The sequence below is a fragment of the Diadema setosum genome, chromosome 10 (assembly GCF_964275005.1).
Source record: "Diadema setosum chromosome 10, eeDiaSeto1, whole genome shotgun sequence".
Taxonomy (NCBI): Eukaryota; Metazoa; Echinodermata; class Echinoidea; order Diadematoida; family Diadematidae; genus Diadema; species Diadema setosum.
In genome coordinates this window covers 8,898,554-8,918,444 of record NC_092694.1, presented here as the reverse complement: position 1 = coordinate 8,918,444, position 19,891 = coordinate 8,898,554, and the positions used below count along the sequence as shown (strand labels likewise).

Genomic DNA, 19,891 nt, shown 5'->3' with positions numbered 1-19,891 from the left:
TATATAAAGCGACCCCCACCTTCACCTTCTCCCTCCCCCTCCCCCCTCCCCCAACACACACATCTCTCTCTGTCACTTGCCCGACACCCCAGCAACATCATCGATGTCGTTTCTATGGCGACAGCATCCAACTCTTGACAATTACCTATCACCAGAGGGCAGAATATACCATTAACCCCTCATGAATGTCAAATCCACACCTTTGCGCGGCAGACAGTCATTCCTGTCGCCGCGCTAACATTACCGACAAAGGATTTCTTCATTAGGAAAAGAGCATGAGAAAATCAATGAATACTAAATTTAGCTTGATTTCGTCAATATCATGTAACCGATATCAAGTAGGAGTAGGGTGACGATTTGGGAAATTTTACCTGACCTTTTGCAGTGTCGGTCTATGTGAGTAGTGCTGTATATATTCGGCAAATGTATAAATAACCCAGCTGAACGTGATGAATGTATACTGTATGAGGTTTTCAAACATCTGCCCGCTGAGTTGGTCAGAAAAATAATCAGGTAATCATATTACTGCAATTTCATTTGTGGACAATACTAGCTCAGCAAACAAAAACAATGTAAGTTTACTTTTCCAGGATGATTTTACTTGGCAATTAAGAAAATCTGCTAGTTTTCATCTCTCGTATTGAGATAGATAGGTATAAATTACTAAATGAATGAGTAAATAGGGTTAGTAACTGAATGAAAAAAAAAAAATAAATGAGTTTACACTTACAGGAAATGACAAAGTACATAAGGCATATAATTAATGAATAACTGAGAGAAAACGAATAATTGTAAAAGTACAAGTAAGTTAAAGGGATGGTACAGTATTGGTGGAGATGAGAATTGGGCTTTTAACTTTTTGTGAGATACCAAAAAACACTTTTTTACGAGAAATTTTAAGAGGAATTCAAAGTTTATTTTATGAAAATCGGATTTGGAATGACCAAGACATCCAAAACAAAGTAAAACAAAGTGATCGTAATAAAGTGTGGGTCCCACACTTTATTAGAATCGCTCTTTCCTGGATATCTCAGCCATTTCAATTTTCATCAAATAAACGTTGAACTCCTCGTAGAATTACATGCTCTTTCATATTTCATAAGAGGTTTCTCATTATTTCACCAAAAAAAAAAAAATGTTAGAAACCCAAAATTAGGTCTCAACCAAAACTGTACGATCCCTTTAATCAATATTATTGATAATTAACGAGAAAATAGGACAGAATCACAGTTCCTTGGTCATTTTCTTGCTTGATGATAATTAGATCCATCAAATTTCGTTATGCAATAAAGGGATTAAACTCATGCCAACAGGGTACATCATTTCATAGGGACTGATAGAAACGTACCGCAAAGACCAAGTGTGAAATGATGGAACCGTCATAGTCATTGCGTTCATGATGGACACATCAAACACTGTTATACATCCTTCGATGTGAGAGCACCTCGCTTCCATAAAGTACATCTTTAGAATGCATCTCCAGTCACTCTCACACACAGCGATAATTAGTATTTTGTGACCAGTGGGGTAGATAACAATTTGCTTTAATGTGTTGCTCTATACGAGGTCCTATCATAGTACAATCATCTCCATAAACACAAGGCTCAATCTAAAAAGCTGTGGTCAAAACGTCCTTTAATGACGGCCTTTGAAGACTTTCTTTTGTTGTCATTGTGTACTCGCAAAGTTGTACAAGACAATGATTACGAGCAGCTTGCTATAGATTAACACGCGGCCTCTCGAAAGCGCGGCTTTGCTCATTACACGACGTGATCGATAGAAGTACACGATCTTTATTATCCCGCGGCGCGGGTTTGATACAATGACATGTCTTTTAGCTGTGAGCACTATCTGAAAACAACTTTTGTGAGTGTTACATGGGCCGTCAAAGCCATTTCCAGTTTCTATGGTCTCGACCCATTGTTAACAGCGCCCCCCACCTGGTTTCGTTGCTCTGGGATATCGCAGGGGACCGTTTACCAGTCTAGTATTGTCTGCTATCGTTGATCGCTGATCGGCTCTGATAATCACAGTAATGGAGGAGAACGAAGTAGCCTCATTTCAAGAGAGACTTAGTAGATTTCATAAAATGTTGCTATGATAAGACTTTGCAGGAATGTGAATTGTCATGATAATGACAAACATTCAATTCCCTGATTGGCTGTTGCTACGAGAAGTTGCCATTCCAGCAAGTCATAGAGTTGACATCCTAACATATTTTAATGAAAGGGGTCCCATATCGCTTTAATTTGTTGAAGGAGCATCTTCCTGAGACTTAGTTTATCATTTTTATTGCATATTGGGAGTACCTTGCAGGGTATGCAGAACAAATATGCATTTTAACTTCTGTCTTTATCGTCCATGGTTATATTTTTGCTATTCATTATTGTTTGTTTAAACCGTTAGGGACGATTCATCAAGGTCCCATCAAGATGCTCGGGGATAGCAACTACTATGGAAAGAATTGCAACTTCTCGTATAGCAACAACCAACCAGGATGCAGAGTTTTTGTCATTACCGTGACACTTACCATTTTTGCAAGAGTTACTATCATAGTAACTTTTAGGAATTTGGGCATTCGAGTCCTTGTACGTATTCCTTTAGGATTATAAACTCATAGCACTCTATGCAAAAATTGTAATAGGATCTACTAATTTCTGACCATTCTGATGAGTTCATTTTGATTTGAATGACTTTGATAATTATTCAACCAACCTCCTAAATCAACCATCATCACGCCTGTAAATGATATGGGGAAAGGAATAATCTTGCATTGATGCATTCAAGTTATTTTTTCTGCTTTAATCGAGACAAAATGCGTCTTTGCATCGTTATAAAATATTATTCTCTTGCATTTCTCCACTTATTTCAATAATGGAACAATTGTTCTAAAACAGTCAAACTATGAATTGTTTCATCCATGTTATGTAAAAGTCACGTCAATCAACGGAAGTGCTGAGACATCTAACGGATACGAAATGACAGTGTTCTAAAAAAGTACGTATATAGTAACTTCCACAAGCAAACATTTGCAAAAAAAAAAAAAAAAAAAATGATTTGCAAAAAAAGATATACATGACTTGTATTGTATTTGTATTGTATTGTATGTTGGAAAACAAAGAATGTGATTCAGCAGCACAAGTGAGAAGAATACAGCTACTTATCTTTTTTTAATGCTAATATCATTGTGAAAATGAGCCTGATGTCGAATAAATTCAAATAAAGAACATCCATTTACTTCTGAACTGGTAAATATTTTGGCTTCAGTTTTACATGGCTCATCATGGCCTATAACGCCCCCCCCCCCCCCCGCCTCGCAGAATCCCATAGAAAAAGGACAATTAACTAGTAAATAGAATAGACTTGAATAAAGACTTAGGCGTCCTTTTCGAATACTATGACTGGCACGCTTGTCCTCACTGATCAATGAGATAGCTTGGTGCCGCGCGCTGGTGGCGCTACACGAAATTCCAACTCTTTTCTCTAGCCTGATTGTTACCTGCACTATCGATCGTTAATCGGTATTCATTGGAGCAGCCGAAACGTGCGCATTGTAGGTTTGGGTAAACTGTGATAAGAGGCTCGGACTCAGTTTGATGTGGTCGAGGATTAGATAGTCACGGCGACTTGAATTAGTCGGAACGGCGCTTTTCGAAGTCAAGATCCAGTCAAATTTGTCCGTTTTGAGCCACGAAAGAGCTACTCAAAAGATTGATAAAACACATCGCAATATAATGAACCTCCATGGAGCTGACGTGAACTTTGTGCACCTGTTAACGACACCTAAGTGCGAGTTGGTAAAAACCAACCAGCCGGCGCCCCGGGAGCAGAAGTATGATTGACGCCGAATGCATGTTGCCGAGGAGGTGTGAATGTTTCCATCGCCAGGCCAACCCTGTGCCGCCTTTGTCAAGCTGGCGGACCGTTTTCATCAGCTTTGTAAGTCATGCATGTCGTGTGGGTAATGCAACTAGTCCCAAGTCTTTGATTTCGCTTTCAACTTCAAGCAAGAATAGTTCAACAAATTATTGGTTGTATACACAGTCTTATTACCACCTTTTCGCTGCTTTTCGTGGCACAACCATGGAATATTCCATTTGTTTATTTGTCCTTTTTTATATACCATGGGTGATTCTAAGTGCTATAGATTCTTAACTTCAACTTTTTCGGGGTGTCTCATGTTCGAGTTGAATCATCGGTGGTTGAATCTCGACTGCGATTTGTGCGATGTCTATAACAATTATGGCCCTTACTTTGATTTCAACATGTTACTACCCACAGCATCCTGTTGTAGTTCTGATGAGCAGCATTTTACATTTGATAGCGATTGTGAAAAAAGAAACAACAACTTAGAACACCCCAAGAGCTTCTTATTCCTCGGCTGTGATATATGCAAGGGGGTCGGTGTAGGGAGAGGGGTATATCGTACAGTTAACGAGACTTACATTCTATGAGTCTATAACAATGACAAATCAACATCTCAACGTTAACTATAGAAAATAATGACTGATGATTACTCTAAAATGATAACGCACAACCGTAGCTCCATGGTATATTGCGGGCACTTCATAATATGGCAGATGTAGCTCCGTGAATAAACCTTGCGAGAATAATGTTTGGGCAGAAGGAAAAAAGGTCAATGATAACTTAAACAGACCACTTACAAGGAATGATTTCCAAGGTATGATAACATAACTAGGTAACAATATCGTAGACCACATCTATATAGCACGTTTCACAAACATATATGCGATTGAAGGAAGAAAGAAAAAAAGAAATAAAAGATACTACAAAAATCTGCTATTTTTTTTGCGAGGGTGTAATTTTCTCACATTTCGCTAATCACTGTTGGACCGCGAATTTAACAACGCACGAAAATTATCGCCACCTAATCTTGATCGCAAAAATAAAGCGGCAGAGTAAACGGTCAGGCATTAGTGCACATGCGATACATATCATAGCCTCGGTGTCAAACCATAAAAACAACATCTCCCGAAAATAGTAGATTATGACAAAGAAAAAATAATGAGGTAAGATAACGAGCGGCGCATTTCAAAAACATGCAGGATAAGCTTTTTTTTCTGTATGTATACAGCCTGTCCAAATGCATAAAGTTTAGAAATCATGTTTAACAGCTAAGGTCTTGTCGACCTCATGTTTCCGGCCACAACGATTTGTGAAAAAAAAAGAAGAAAACCCGATATCGACAAAGTGAAAACTCGAATGTTGCAACAAAAATACGATGTTTCCTATAATTCCTGGATCGTTAAAGGTGCAAAAATAATGTTTTCACGTTTACAAGTGGCAATAATCTATTGTTTTTCGAGCTGGAGAACAATGCAAAACGAAATAATGAAAAAAAAAAAAAAACCAACAACAACAATAAGGATCTATCTTCTAAACTCGGATTCATTAAGCGCTTGTTTAACTTGAGATGTTTAAAATCAATTTTATATTCATTTTAATCATGGCAAGCCGTTCTTGGTTGAAAACGCAGAATAATACTCGCAAAAGTGACTTAGAAATAACGTTGACTCTGGGTTATCTTGAAGGATATTGTTGGATATGATAGGGCAAAGAAAATGTATATCATCATGGAAGAGAAAATGTGTATGTGGACAAACAGTAACGTAGTATAGCTTCTTCTTTAGTGACTTGTTTAATATTGTTTGATAATTTTCCTTCCTTTGTCTTTCTTTTATGCGCATGAATGTCAGAGAATAACAGCTTTGTTTCCAGCAGATAGTTCTTTGAGCAATAAAAGATTACAAAAAGAAAACCCAACTAAACAACTGTCGGCTGCAAAGAGACTGCGATGGACCACCGTAAGTTTGTTTCCACGAGATTATGCCGTTCTTAAAAAAGAAGAAAAAGACAAACAAAGGGAGAGAGAGAGTCTCCCGTAAATGTTTAGATTCCCCGGGAGGAATTGAAATACTTTCCCTACTTATTACGTCCAGAGTGTATTTCTATACTTTACAAATAATCTTGTCAAAGCCTCATCTGCGACTGATAGGTCTCTTTAGCCTCTTAGTAGCTCCGGCATTACATTGTTCTCGATCCATCAGAATTCAAAACGGAGATTTTGACGCACTATGTCGGTATTATAGAAAAGCTTAAACACTCGGGCTTCCTTTAATGCAAGACGGCTTGTGTCTGCTTATCGAAGCCTGCGAAGCAGTGATAATAGATTATATATAGCGGAGAGCATTAACATCCACAACAGTCTTCTTGTTACCATGGAAACCGAATCTAAAGGATTTGTGAATATCGATCACGACGTCGATAGCCTGTCTTACTTGCGATCTCCACGATAAGCTGACGTTAACAATCTATTTCGAAATCTTTCCCTAGATTCATATAATTCCATTTGGTTAACAAAAAGCAAACTAATTAACTTTAGACTAAATTTCCGCATCCTGGCCATACTTTGCTCTCTTTCCCTTACACATTCAGCATGAGTATTGATACACTCAATTATGATACTAAATACATTTTTATTATACTTATGAATAAACTGTTCCAGTTTTGATTTGTTTGTTTTAATGTATTTCTTTATTTATTAAGATTTTCTCTTTCGGTCGAGGAGCATCTATCTGCCTTTGACAAAGTCTCCTATTATTATATGAGAATATAATAATTTCGCGTAATGTTGTATAGGTCTATTCACAAATACCAGCCCGGTGTGACTTCTGTGTTTAAAGTACGAGCGCTTCATCGCAATTATGGCGCCTTTGATCGTTTCCGTTTTGTTTGCTTATATCCTCCCCCCCCCCCCCAGTTAATGACCATTATACTTCAGTCACTAATTTTCCGCCAAACTATCATCATGATCTTTTGTCATACACACAGAAACCATCATCAATAGCTGTATCATAGCAACACGATTGTCACCGATACATATAGATATATAAAAAGAAAACACAGTAAAACCTCGTCAATTTTTAGGGACGGAAATTTATGAAACATGAAATTGGAAGTTGATACACCCTTTATTGACATTATCCTCACAGAAACTTTCTTTCATTTGTTATCGTATGTTTGTCAACATGCGCTCATCCCACCAGATGCTATATATTTTTACAACCTACGGTCATTGTTTGACGGTCCGATACATAGACTATCTATATGTTTTATTTTGCATGGCATTGATGTTGAGTTTTGCAAACGAGCAGGGTCAAACCTTGGGGGGTAAAAGAGGAGCACACCTAAAGGGAATGAGGGCGGATTGAGAGGGAGAAAGGGGGTCGGTAACCAACGAGATCTATAGTCTCTTGCACCAGACCCGACTTTGTTTCATCCCCGTAATCGTATCAAAATATAACAACCTGTACAGAATCGATAACTGAATTGCATGGAGGTGGAACATGCCGTCGTGTGACGTTTCACATTTAATCCATATCTGTCAAGTGAAACATATTTTAGACTACCATTGTCATCACCTATTGTCTCCACCTCCCACTTTTCAATAGTTTGCCAGTCTGGTATCCCCCTATATAGTCAAACTCGAACAACGATGGGTATCGAAATTTAATACACGACACCCAAGCTAGTGCATATGGAGAGCGCAGTAATGTTTACTTTATGAATCAATAATACGTCTGGACAAACAGACTACACACTAATCGGTTATAACAGAAGAACGTGAACTGACACACTGACACTTTATTTCAATAGGTGTTTACGTCTACTCTCCACAAACACCGCTTACATAAAGCCATCTTTCAATTGTCATAGACAGCATTCGGTCATTCTACTGTCTGCCACCCCTTTCTTCACCACGAAGAATTGGAAGAAATCGCAAAGACAATGCCGTGACCTTACGGAGGAGTGCGGCAATCAATTATCATTTGAAAAAGGTGGGAAGGTGGGGTATATACGAAGGATAGGCTAGGGGGTATACTGTATAGTAAAGGGCTCAGTGCAACATGACGATGAGAAGACTATAGGGGATATGCTGGGAATTGATAGCACAAAAGTTTTATTTATGTACTGCAGGCACCTTCTGTGACTTTGCAATAAACTTCCACAGTTTGTAGAAATGCCGGACACTGAGCAATGCTGAGTCGATCATTTTCAGGAAACTCTTTGAAAGGTCATTCTCTCTCTCTCTCTTCTCCGTCTATCCGCTTTTTCATCACCTGTCTCACTTCTTGTTTGTTTGTTTGTTTGTTTTCCCCCTTCTGCGTTTTTTTTTATAATGAATATTGCTAAAACGCGTTGCCACTACTCTTTCGCCAAAGTCGTTGAAACCTAATACAAGACTACTGTTAATTAACATTAATAAGTGCGATTGTAGAGAGATGTGTGTTATTCTGCTGCTTTAATAGTAATACATTTATAATATCACTCTTTGAATGTTTTCACCAAGCAGTTATTGATAATGAAAATTCTTCAGGAGTTGGGAATATGATGGAGATACAATCATTTGCGCTCAAATACACGCACCATGATCATGATGTAGTAGGTCTCAAAGAATTCAATCAAACTGTTGTTTGACAGTAAACCCCAGGATCATAACCGAACTTTTCTTGGATACGTGTTGAGAGTTAGAGGCACAATATTTTCGACATTGATCGTTACGATGCTCAACGGGAGTATCGATTGCTCCTTTATGTTTTGCATCATGATTCACAGCCGAACACAATGCCAACTGTCAACAGAACAACACCCTTGTTCCGATAAATCGATATCATGTCCAACGATATTCTTTAGCCATCCCAGGCAGCAGCAGAAGAAAGTCGTTTCGGAACAGGCAAGATGAATACGTGATACGCTTAATATAGGGCAGACGGAAGCAGGGAGGTATCATGTTCGCACTGCGGGTGAAGGTTAGCGCATGTTCGTAGTCATAGTTACCGGACGCTGCCTTTTTTTTGGGGGGGGGGGGGGCATTGCGGAGGGTAGTGAAGTGGTGAGGAGAAGACGAAACGATGTATGCACCGTGCTCGTGGGTGCTTGCCCGTTTCATACGTGCATGAAATTTAACTGCCCCTCTTCTTTAGTGGAAGTGGATGACGTGCCATAGGAGTAACCTTTCACCTTACATATTCCCATCGGCAATCGTAACCTGGCAGGAAACATTTTTTTTTTTTTCTGCAGTTATGACTGACATGCGCACAACCTCACTATCATCCGCTGTAAAGATGTCAGTTGAAGACATGCTGGCACAATGCTGCGAAGTTGGGATGGAATGATAAAAAATAATAATGTGAAGAGAAAAAAAAAAGCAATTCTCATACGCCTTTCACAGTACGCTAAATCCAATTTGGAGTGCTTTTTGTTTATTTTAAGGAACAAAAGAGTATCAATGAACTTCAAGATCTCTTCCTTTGTTTACATTATTTGGAAGAAGTATAAAAATTTATTAGTTTATTATTGATATTTTTTTACTCCCATTTGTTCATGTCGATGTGAAGTTTTCTAGTTAGTATGGTGACAATGAAGTGTAAATGCTGACGTCTTTTGTGCATCCGTGAATTTTTCCATCGAATGAGACGACAGCATACTGGTTCTCACACTGTGATGCCACGCTCTGTGATCAGTTCTTATTTGTAACAAAAAATCGTAATAATTATGATAATCATGATGATGAGGATAAAAATGTCATGTTAAAAGAGTCGAGTTGGCATGGGATGATTTTATAATGCTTCCTTAGCTCCTTGTTTCTTACGATGTTTCTTTATTTTCCCATGTTAATTGCGTTGTCTTTATTCTACCTGTTTTTTTTCCTTTCGGTTGTTTCCCGTTAGTTGATTCCGCTCTGTTAATCATTATAATTCTTGCTGTCTTTAGTTGGTTCACTATCTAGCTTTGGTTGCTTCTGATTTCACATTGTTTAATTAATTTCGCATTTGTTTATTATAGTTGAGAAGTTGAGGCGTTTAAAGAGTCAAGTCTCTGTTGTCGTCTTAGTCATGACATTGTGTCTCTTTTTCCATTCGCAGAATTCTACCTGAGTTCACTCTGCGACCACCCGTGGTGGAAAAATAGATCACAAGTTGGGAGATGTCCACAAACAAACATCCATTTCTCCGGCTGCAAACTGCAAACTTCAATTCATTGTCCAATGCATTGTCTTTTACATCAGTGCGGTTAGATTTCTGTCAGGAGATGCATTCCAAAATGACAGAGTCCCTGTGAACATTTTCATGTAACCACGCCTTACACAATCTTGAAACTATGTCGACCGAGGACAAAGAAATTCCCTTTGATCCGCCGGAGTCTCCGCCCCCTGCAGCAGCTGGGCCAATCAGAGACGAGGCGGAAGAGAGAGACAATGTTGCCGATAGCAATGACCAAGATGCGACAGGTCCGGATTCGGTTAACATGGTTAAGGTGGAGTTACCATCAGTGACAACTGCAGATGACGGCGCCCGTGTTGGAAGTAGCAACCGTGCGCGAGAAAAGGACAAGCTTGTGCTACCATCAGTCGAAGGAGTACGAATAGCGAGTGCCGCCGAGTCCAAGAAGGATGCTGTAGGCAGCAATGGCTATGTTGAAAGCGTTATTTTGGAAGGAGATGGTGACGAGCTGGCAGGGGAATTCAGTCTGCCTCGGATTGAAGTGCGGGCTGCGAGCCACGTCGCTCCTAAACTCACCTTGCACGTTCCAGATCACGACAAACACCCGATAGCGATGCAGTCCAAGAATTCTCGCGCTGCCATCATTGCAGATAATGCTCACCCCAAGTGTTTTCGCACCGTTGGCGCGGCGGGTCTGTCGCGGGCGTTCACGTCCGGAAACTTCTGTCCCGAACTGTCGTCGCGCTCGATGACGGTGAAGAGCTCCGTGAAACTTTCGCCGGAATCGACGTCCGCTCTGCGCGCCTCACAGACAAGCTTGAACGCCCGGGCGCCACAGATGGAGAGGAGCAAGACGATAGCGGATCTACCTCGGATGCGGACGCACAGTCTGCAGGCGTCGGGAATCATGACGACGTCGAAGGTGTCGCTATTTTCCCGAGGAGGAGAGAAGGCGAAAAACATGGTCTTTGTCCCCGCTTCTCGCAAGCAGAAAGAGGATAGGTCCAAAAGCGAACTCGCAAGTAGCCCGCGCGACGCGGCCAACTCGTCCACGGTCCTGCGGGGAGCTCCGCGCCTGACGACGGACAGGTACGCCTCCTTCGTGCGCGAGGACACGAAAATCAAGGAGGAGCCGGAACGCCCGGAGAGCGAGAGCGACGAACTGACGCCGTCCGAGAGCGGCATCATGGGCACGAAAATCCACCAGTGGTTCACCATGGGCATGAAGCAGGACCCGAAGCACAAGGCCGGCCAGCGGAGACCGAAGCGGAAGAGACACTCGCGGAATCTGTGGGATCCAGGGATGCAGAACAGGATTCACCGAGGCCTGGCCTCGTCGATGCTGAAGCCGAACGCGTGCATCGGAAACTACCTGAATGACGTCACGGCTAGCCGCTTTCCTCAGGTAGAGACTCGACAAATTGTATTTACGAGATGACATTCCCACCCTAGCAACGATGACGGAAAATAGAAACTCTAACGTAGGATGGAGAAAACGCAAAATGATATTAGATGGTGTCGTATTAGTTGGTATCGAATTCTTGCCAAATACTAGTGGTGATGACATTTTGTGCACGAGACCTCGAATGGCAATGCGTATGAGTACGATGGATGACACAGAAAAATCCGAAGGTGAACTAGCAGCGGTGTTTATGTTGGATATCTTTAAATGTTATCATGAAATGAATTGTTCTCATTCCTGCTGTCAATGTAACAGTATACTCGTGAAACTTTGAATGAAAGCAGCACACACACAATTTACTCATGTTAGAATCGTGCCGTAATTCAACAAAAGGCCGAAATGCTACTCTTCGTAATGTTTGAGGTTGTATTAATTGAAGAGTTTCATCGCAGAATGGGTTGAGCGGCACTTTCAAACATTTTAAAGTTTTGAAGATAAAACAGCAAAATAAGATCATTCCAATGATACTTAACTTGTTACATATTAGGGAATATTCTAGAAGCATTGGTTTAAAAAATCCCATATTTCCTTTTTTTTTCTCTGTTTTTTAGCAGCTTTAATCGCAAGTATCTCAAACTAGCAAGAATGGAGTCGACTCGTTTCATTATCACACGATTCTGCGTAAAGTAGTGTGTGGCTTGTACCATAATGTCGGCAGTATAATTGATTTATTATGATGTCAATGAAATGTCCTGCTGAAAGTCCCCCTCAGCACAACACGAAATGTGCCTAGCATTAGAATACAATACTTAATTGTTGTGTGATCCCGACTGTCCATAAGAAATGAGCTGTCATCGTCATAATGAAAAGTCATTTGCCTATCTCTTCTCATAGCTAATCGCATGTAGTTTCCACACTTTACAACAAACTCACGTGGCAGTAACCGTGGTGTAGTGATAATGGCTTATCAATTTTCATAGTTGCTTTTATAATGCTGTTGCCTAGCACGTCACTTTCTGTCTGTTAGACGGGCACCAATTTTGTCATTTGGCAATAGTACTAGTAGCCGAATGCTCGAGCAATTATTGTGTATTTTGTACTCTCAAGTAATTTAATGCAAGAAGTATTGGACAATTTGCTTTTGACATCGCATCCAAGGATAACGCAGTATCTATAAGCTCTGTTATTGATCTAGATACCACACACATCGTGGGAATGTAACTGTGAAGGTCTTGACGTGTAGAATTGATCGAACTGTAAGAAAACCGCAATGAAATGTTAAACTTTAGGGTAAAATTACCACGTACTCTTTCACACGTCCTATTATGCTACACGGAATAAGATAATTTGCAAGAAATTCGCTGTTTTCACCACTTTCCAAAAACGGACCGGCCAAAAAACAAAACATGTAACCAAACTGAACTACATCAGTGATGAAGCTGGAGAACTGCCCGTGTCACTCTTCCGATAAAACAATGCTCGTGTCAGAAAAAAAAACCCGCAAATTGATGTAATGTAATATACTATTAGGACTTGCCCTGCGCATTTATAATTATCCAAAATCTGGACGACACACATGGTCCACGTTTAGACGCAATTTTTTTTCAAACAATTTGTGTGTTGTTGTTGATTTCTTCCAATGTACGTCATATCGCTATTCATGGTAATGGTGAGGGATTAAAGCCTGTTGTTAAGTCTTTCTGCGAATTAGATCCCCCTAAACTGTACGCCGTTGTTTCTGAGCCCTCGGAGTGTATGCATGACAAATCTGCCTCTTGGGTACTGTATCTGTCTCTCCAAAATCTGAAAATGTGACGTACAATGTAGTAGGACCTCACTGCTATTTTGTTGTAACCGGTCGGGTATAGTTGACTGCGGAACGCAATTTGTGATTCATCTATCATTGTCTATTATCGAACTTATATTCACATTCATGAGTTCACATTCGAACAGTATATCCTTCACTGATGAGAGAGCTTCAAACGTATGATGAGTATTACTAAAATGTAATTTCTCCGTTGATGCCGGACTCTAGTCATTCAATTGTTTTACCATTATCTAAAAATACGAAAAGATAATGACGTGTGGCATTATCGCAGTGCATTCTGCCATATATGCGATGTAAGCCATGATCAAATTTTTCTCAAATCCTCCTGGAATTCGACAGAATCTCATCTGAGATGACAGTTCATGGTATGTTGGTTTCTTAGAGTTAATTTATTTATTTTCGGTATCCTTTCTATTACTGCTACATTACCGGCCTAAGGAATTCTGTGGGATTACAAAACAAATGTGGAGTAGACCCTTTAATGGCGATTCATCTTTGAAACAGATTTAGTGAAGGGAAAATGTTCCACTGTATGTAATGGTACCTTGAAGATGGCAATATTATGAGCAAGAATTGCCGTGACTTTGTTGTTGTTATCACTGTTGCTATACTAATTACGACTGAATACAACACATTATAGATACTTGCCAACCACTGCATTTTCTTGACCGTAAACTCGAATAGTACTTTGATTTTGTTCGACCTTTTAGGTACAGTCGTTTATTTTGTTACAGTGATTATGATCATAGTGATACTGATGGTAGATACGATTACCACTGTCAGGATCATATGATGGTATTTTGATTGTACAGTATAACTTTGTAACAGTAGTAGTAGTAGTAGTAGTAGTAGTAGTAGTAGTAGTAGTAGTATCATTATTATTATTATTATTATTAGTAGTAGTAGTAGTGGTAGTAGAAGTAGTAGTAGTAGTAGTAGTAGTAGTAGTAGTAGTAGTATCATTATTATTATTGTTAGTAGTAGTAGTAGTAGTGGTAGTAGAAGTAGTAGTAGTAGTAGTAGTAGTAGTAGTAGTAGTAGTAGTACCAGTAGTGTAGTGTAGTAGTACTATATAGTAGTATTTGCACAGTAGAAGCGGTAATACTAGTAGGATTAGTATAGAATACAGTAATAGTATACAGTGGTAGAAGTAATAGCAGTTGTATCAATTCTATATAGTATTGATTTAGGAGTACTGTAAAAGTGGAAATTTTCGCGGTGGTGAAATTTTCGCGCATTTCGCGCAACCCAAAACTAGCGCGAAAATAAAAGCAACCGAATATTTTTGCTTGCCATATGTTCGAGTAGTTGATGTCTTGATTCCGCGACATTAAAAACACGCGAAACTCTTCTAACCCCGTCGAGCGCGAAAAATTGGTGGCGCGAAAATATCCACTTTTACAGAGTAGTACAAGAAGAAGTAGCAGTAATTACACTTTGATAGTAGTTATTGTATCAGGGTAATACAGACGTTGATCATGTAGGTACCTATTTATTTCTCTTCGATGCAGGGGGCGGGATGGGGGTTAGCGGCTTTTAATATTTGCACAAAAGATGTCTGAAACACACGATATGTCTATAGATACGTGTACCAGTTTCACAAATTCTTGCCAACACTACTGTGAAGCCGCGTTCAATTTAATCTTCATGCTTGTGCATGTGTCATGGTTTGCTTTGACGAGCAATAAAAAAAAAAAAAAAGGAAAAGAGACGGAAAGAGATCGGAACAATTAAATGACACGCCAATTAAACAAGAACGTTTACATGCAGGGAGAAGCATATTTTCTCAACAAGTATGACAAAATAAATTTGCTGGAACATCATGACAATAAACTTTATTGTCTGATCCAGGAATTTCATGTTCGATATGAGATTGAATAATGATAACCAAATTTGGCAATCAGTTATCACAAATTTAATAGCACTTGTCGCATCTTTAATTTCAGACGTCTTCGCGAACAGAAGATACAAAAGAACATTATATCAATTATGATTGTTAAAAAATGTTACCTTGCACGGGCAACGTTGGCAACAAAGTATCTCAATTGTGCTCTATTTATTTGTATATATTGTGATTGCCCATGATTATTTCTCAATAAAAACAAAATTATAAAAAAAGTATTTGAAAATACAATATTATGTTCGAGAAACAATGGAAAGTTGTCTCGAGCAAAGAAGAATATGAAGAAAATACAGCAACGCTAAACAACCCGAACTTGAAGTTATGGCGGGAAAACGAGCTCATTACACTCCTCTGAGCAGACGACAACACAATCTACATCGCTACAAGGCTATTCAGAGACTGTGGTATTATGTGTCCGGCTTTGCGTGTAAATGCTCGAAAAAGAAAAGCACCTGCTGAATGTTATGTGACAGTAGAAAAGACCGGAGCATTGTACATTTTTATTGTATCACTATTGAAACATTGTACATAATAGATGTTTTTATCATTCACCTTGTGTACAAACGCTGAATGTGCAAATAAAGAGATCTACATAAACACCGACCTTGCACAATACTCTGTACGTCCGTTTTGCGTGCTTGATATCGAGTGCAAAAATTAGAAGCAATCAAATCATGAGAGAATTTGATTCTATAGACTTCTCACCAAGGCTCAAAGGAAGATAAAGTGCTTGTTAGTGACAAACTGGTAAATGAGCGAGGCCATGCACAGAATTTGAACAGCATGTGATCTTGAAATCAGTTTGGCTGAATAAGTTTGTTTGTATATGGAAATGGAGAAAATTTGATCATTTCCTAAATTAGGAACAACAAAGTGAAAGCAGGAAGTGTTTTTTGTTTTTGTTTTGTTTTGTGGTTGTTTTTGGTCTTGTTTCCTTCACAGATAATCACCTCTTTATGTTTACGTGAAAGGCGCGAAAAACCCCTTGAGGAACTAGCTATGCACTCAGAGGCGATTCGGACTGATCTTATACGCAACACTACATGTATTCCAAGCAAGTCATTAGTCTTAATTGTGGAAACCATTGGGGAGGTAATCAGACGTCCTGTAGATGCCGAAACCAATGAAAAACAAAACAAAACAGAACGTTCATAGAAAGGATGGTGACTTGTTGTGACGGGAATAAATTACAAGGTCCCTGTCAAAGTTCTTTTGTTCCTTTTTTGTTTCCTTTACAACTGAAGGATGATTGAACAACAATTAGTTTCGATTTATGTCAATAGAAAAATGAAACTAACAAGTAAAGTTTCTATAAGATGCACACACGCACATGCACGCACACGCTCAGACACACACACACACACACACACACACACACATGCAAGATGAACATAACTCTGAGGGGAGGGGGAAGATGTTTATCTTCAGCTTAAACACACACACACACACACACACACACACACACACAAATGAACAGCCACCCCCCCCCCCTTCCCACCGGGGAAAAATGTGTCACATGGTGTTTTGTTTTGTTTTGATTTGTTTTGCTGTTTGTGTGTGCTGTTTGGAAGAAATAGAAAAGACAACATTTGAACCATATTACAGATTTTTTTTTTCCCGTGAAAAAGAGCTCCACCTAAAAAGCAACAATTTCATCAACAAACAAACAATTGCGAATGAACATGCTAAACGAACAAAGCTAGCATTGAATGCTATCCTTTCCACACAAACACACACATATTGTCATTCTGTCAATGGATACAATAAACTGAAATTAGCATGGTACAACTTAGTCCTACGCGTAGCTTCCAAAAGTATGGATCACATACTAGTAAAAAATCACAGCTATGAAACAATCACCTTTGAAGGAGGAGCATAGAAATTTATTCATTCTCTTTAAATCTAATCTTGGTAATAATTCCATTTACCACAGTCACAGCAAAAGAGGCCATTCAAAAGAGTAGACAACACAGTAATGAATCTCACAAAAAATATAGTCCTCAGGAATAAGTTACATGTATACATATACTGCACTTTGTTTTTATTTTACCTAAGATATCACATTTCTTTTCTCTGCTTAGGTTTATGAATTCTTTTCAAATGGTACGTTTGTATCATAAAATGTATTTTGATATCTATTCAATTATCATTCATTGCCCTGAATATTGAACCTTTCTGTCCATCTTTGAATTGTTGGTGGTTTATGGGTGATGTTGGTATACCCAAAACACAACATAAGTTATACCAAGAATCAAGAATATTTATTGCAGCAGGTAAGCTATGTTAGAACAGGTACCATGATAGAGACAAATGTAGTTCATAGAACACTATAATTTTGATTGAAATTTGCACGAGAAAACACTGTCTTGTTATGGACTAATCCGATAATATGCCTAGGATATATTCTTTGAAGGTACATTTTCTGTAAATGTATGTCAAATCTTATCCACAGTTAAGCACAGGGGCTAAAACATTGGGAGGAATAGTCTGCAACTACATGTACCATCCAATGAAAGCATACCCATGTATTTCACAAATACAAGATCTTTCAAACTGAACTAGCTCAACCTGAACTTGCCTACATGACAAAAAGCCATTCTTGCAGTGACAGAGAACAGTTAGGGTTGAGTGGCTGTCATCCATACACAAACTATAAATGTCAAAATGTAATTGTGCTCATGAGGAGAGAATAACATGAATTCCAATCCTGCATGGTACACTGCATATTTGCAGTTTTCGAGAAATAATCTGCATTTGGTCCTACACAATGTGGACCCGCTTAATGGCAGGTAATGCTCACAACTCATAAGCTAATCATGAACGGAACAAGCTCACAACAAGTTGAGGCTTACAACTATGCTGCATGACACTTACTCAAGTAGATCAGATCAAAGTTACCATGGCAATAATCACGACATACTAATGTGACAACATTATATCATTTGTAAGACATTATACCAGCTTCCGCTAACAACCAGACTAATTTGTGTTCTGTTCACTGCTGGTGTTATAGCATGATCTATGTGCTTAGCATGAATGCCACAATACCAGTATCTCTCAATGCCTATTAAAAATGCACTGCAATATATATCGCTATGTACTTATGCAACATAATCGATTCCCTCCTGACTTAGTAATGTTCTATCATAAAGCAAACAGATTCTACATTTTGCTTTGAGTCCTTAGAGCAGTCTTACACAATTGGCAGTATGCTTTTATTCAAGGTTTGCATTTTCTTTTTTTTGGTGTTTTTATTCATGCAAGAAAAATACTCAAGTTAAAACTGACAGACTAAAATGTACAGGAGAAAGGTGAGGAAAAAAAGGGACACCCTGATTGGATGATTTGATGATGACATCACAATGACCTCACTGGAAGGTGTAGCTGGGATTGGGAGTGGCCCCACACCACTGACCAATGAACTTCAGGACATCTTGACACTCTGGGCTGTGAGACATCTACAAAACAAAACAAAATGATATAATTTAGATATATGATGATGAGAAACCAAGTGTATGGCGACAATGGATATTGTCACTTCATATTGTTGCTTATTCAAGCAAACATGGTGTATACATTTTCTACGTATTGGCCTAGAAAATATCAAAACAAATCATAAGAACTTGCAGTTATTGGAAAATGATACATAGGCAAAACAAGTAAGCTATAGCAGCACTTTATTGAATTTTTGTTTTCCTTGCAATTTTAACATTAGTCTCCCTTTTTTTTTGGGGGGGGGGGGAGGGGAGGGTTGTTAGGGCAGACATAACACAAGATGCATCATTTATATGAAATATGCCAAAATTTTCACTCCTACTGATAAGCATGACAGAGTCCATTCTTAAATGCACCCTAAGCAGCTACAACAGCAATTGGTAGGCAAGAAGAAAGGTTTTCCACTCCTAGAATTATGATTTTAAAATAACTTTGTGCTAAAGATGACCATCAGTGATAACAACAGAGTGAATATCTCTCGAACACAAGTCACACAGAAAAATGTCAAAGTATGTGAGAACAGTTCACAAATCTCATCTGTTGAATAATTTGTTGTTGGATATTCATCTACACATTCATAGATAAAAAACAACACAAAACAGATATTAAAATATACAGACAAACAAACAAGGAAATAAGGACTACAATCCCAACTTACCTTGGTTGCCATGAGGAACTTGTTCCAGTCATCTTTATTGGCCGCACGGTCCGGTCGCTTGAACTCCATCTTGTTTCTGAGGACTGGGTAGCCTGGAAGAAGGTCGTAAGTAAATAAAATAAGCAGTTCATGATAACACTGCACTGAATGGAACTGAATTGAACTGAATTGAGTGACTACTTGCTTAGCATTGCTGCTAATGAAAAACAATAAATGCTTGTAAGTAAGCAATTACAGGACCAATAGTTCTACATTCGGTCCAAGGGGACTAGGCAATTATCAACATTATTGTGAAAGTGGACATTTCTGCTTATTCTGCATGACCAGAAACTAGTGCAAAAAAAAAGAAAAGAAAAAAGAAGCACATGAATATTTTTGATTGCTACAGTAACACTATCAAATGTCTTGATTTTCTGGAATAAAAAACACACCCAATTGATCTTTCCCAGCCCAGCACGAAAAATTACTCGCATGAAAATAGCCACTTTACAGACTTTTTACAGACTAGACGGCCTGTACTTATTTATATATTACTTGTACGGGGCACTCAATTGACCTGCAGCAAATGATGACATAAATG

At 38.9% G+C, this 19,891-nt stretch overlaps 2 protein-coding genes across 2 annotated transcripts in view; one reads left to right on the top strand and one right to left on the bottom strand.

Moving 5' to 3' along the window:
- Positions 1–10,182: 10,182 nt before the first annotated feature.
- LOC140233719 (uncharacterized) lies at positions 10,183–11,611 on the top strand. Its single transcript, XM_072313819.1, has 2 exons — positions 10,183–11,064; positions 11,137–11,611. Exons 1-2 carry the CDS (start codon positions 10,183–10,185, stop codon positions 11,461–11,463), a joined length of 1,209 nt encoding a protein of 402 aa, XP_072169920.1. The 3' UTR covers positions 11,464–11,611.
- Positions 11,612–17,004: 5,393 nt separating this feature from the next.
- LOC140233718 (intraflagellar transport protein 172 homolog) overlaps positions 17,005–19,891 on the bottom strand; it is a 54,171-nt gene continuing 51,284 nt past the window's right edge. Inside the window, exons 37-38 of the mRNA XM_072313818.1 lie at positions 19,312–19,403; positions 17,005–18,616 (exon numbers count right to left, since the gene is read on the bottom strand). Of these exons, the coding sequence (XP_072169919.1) occupies positions 18,527–18,616; positions 19,312–19,403 (182 nt within the window). The 3' untranslated portion in view covers positions 17,005–18,526. The remainder of the gene's footprint in view (positions 18,617–19,311; positions 19,404–19,891) is intronic.

What these genes read in the sequence shown, in the direction of transcription:
- LOC140233719 (XM_072313819.1), top strand. Translation starts at nt 10,183, where the DNA reads ATGTCGACCGAGGACAAAGAAATTCCCTTTGATCCGCCGGAGTCTCCG. An exon ending in CAAGTAGCCCGCGCGACGCG is followed by an intron (nt 11,065 to 11,136) that starts GCCAACTCGTCC and finishes TTCGTGCGCGAG; the next exon opens with GACACGAAAATCAAGGAGGA.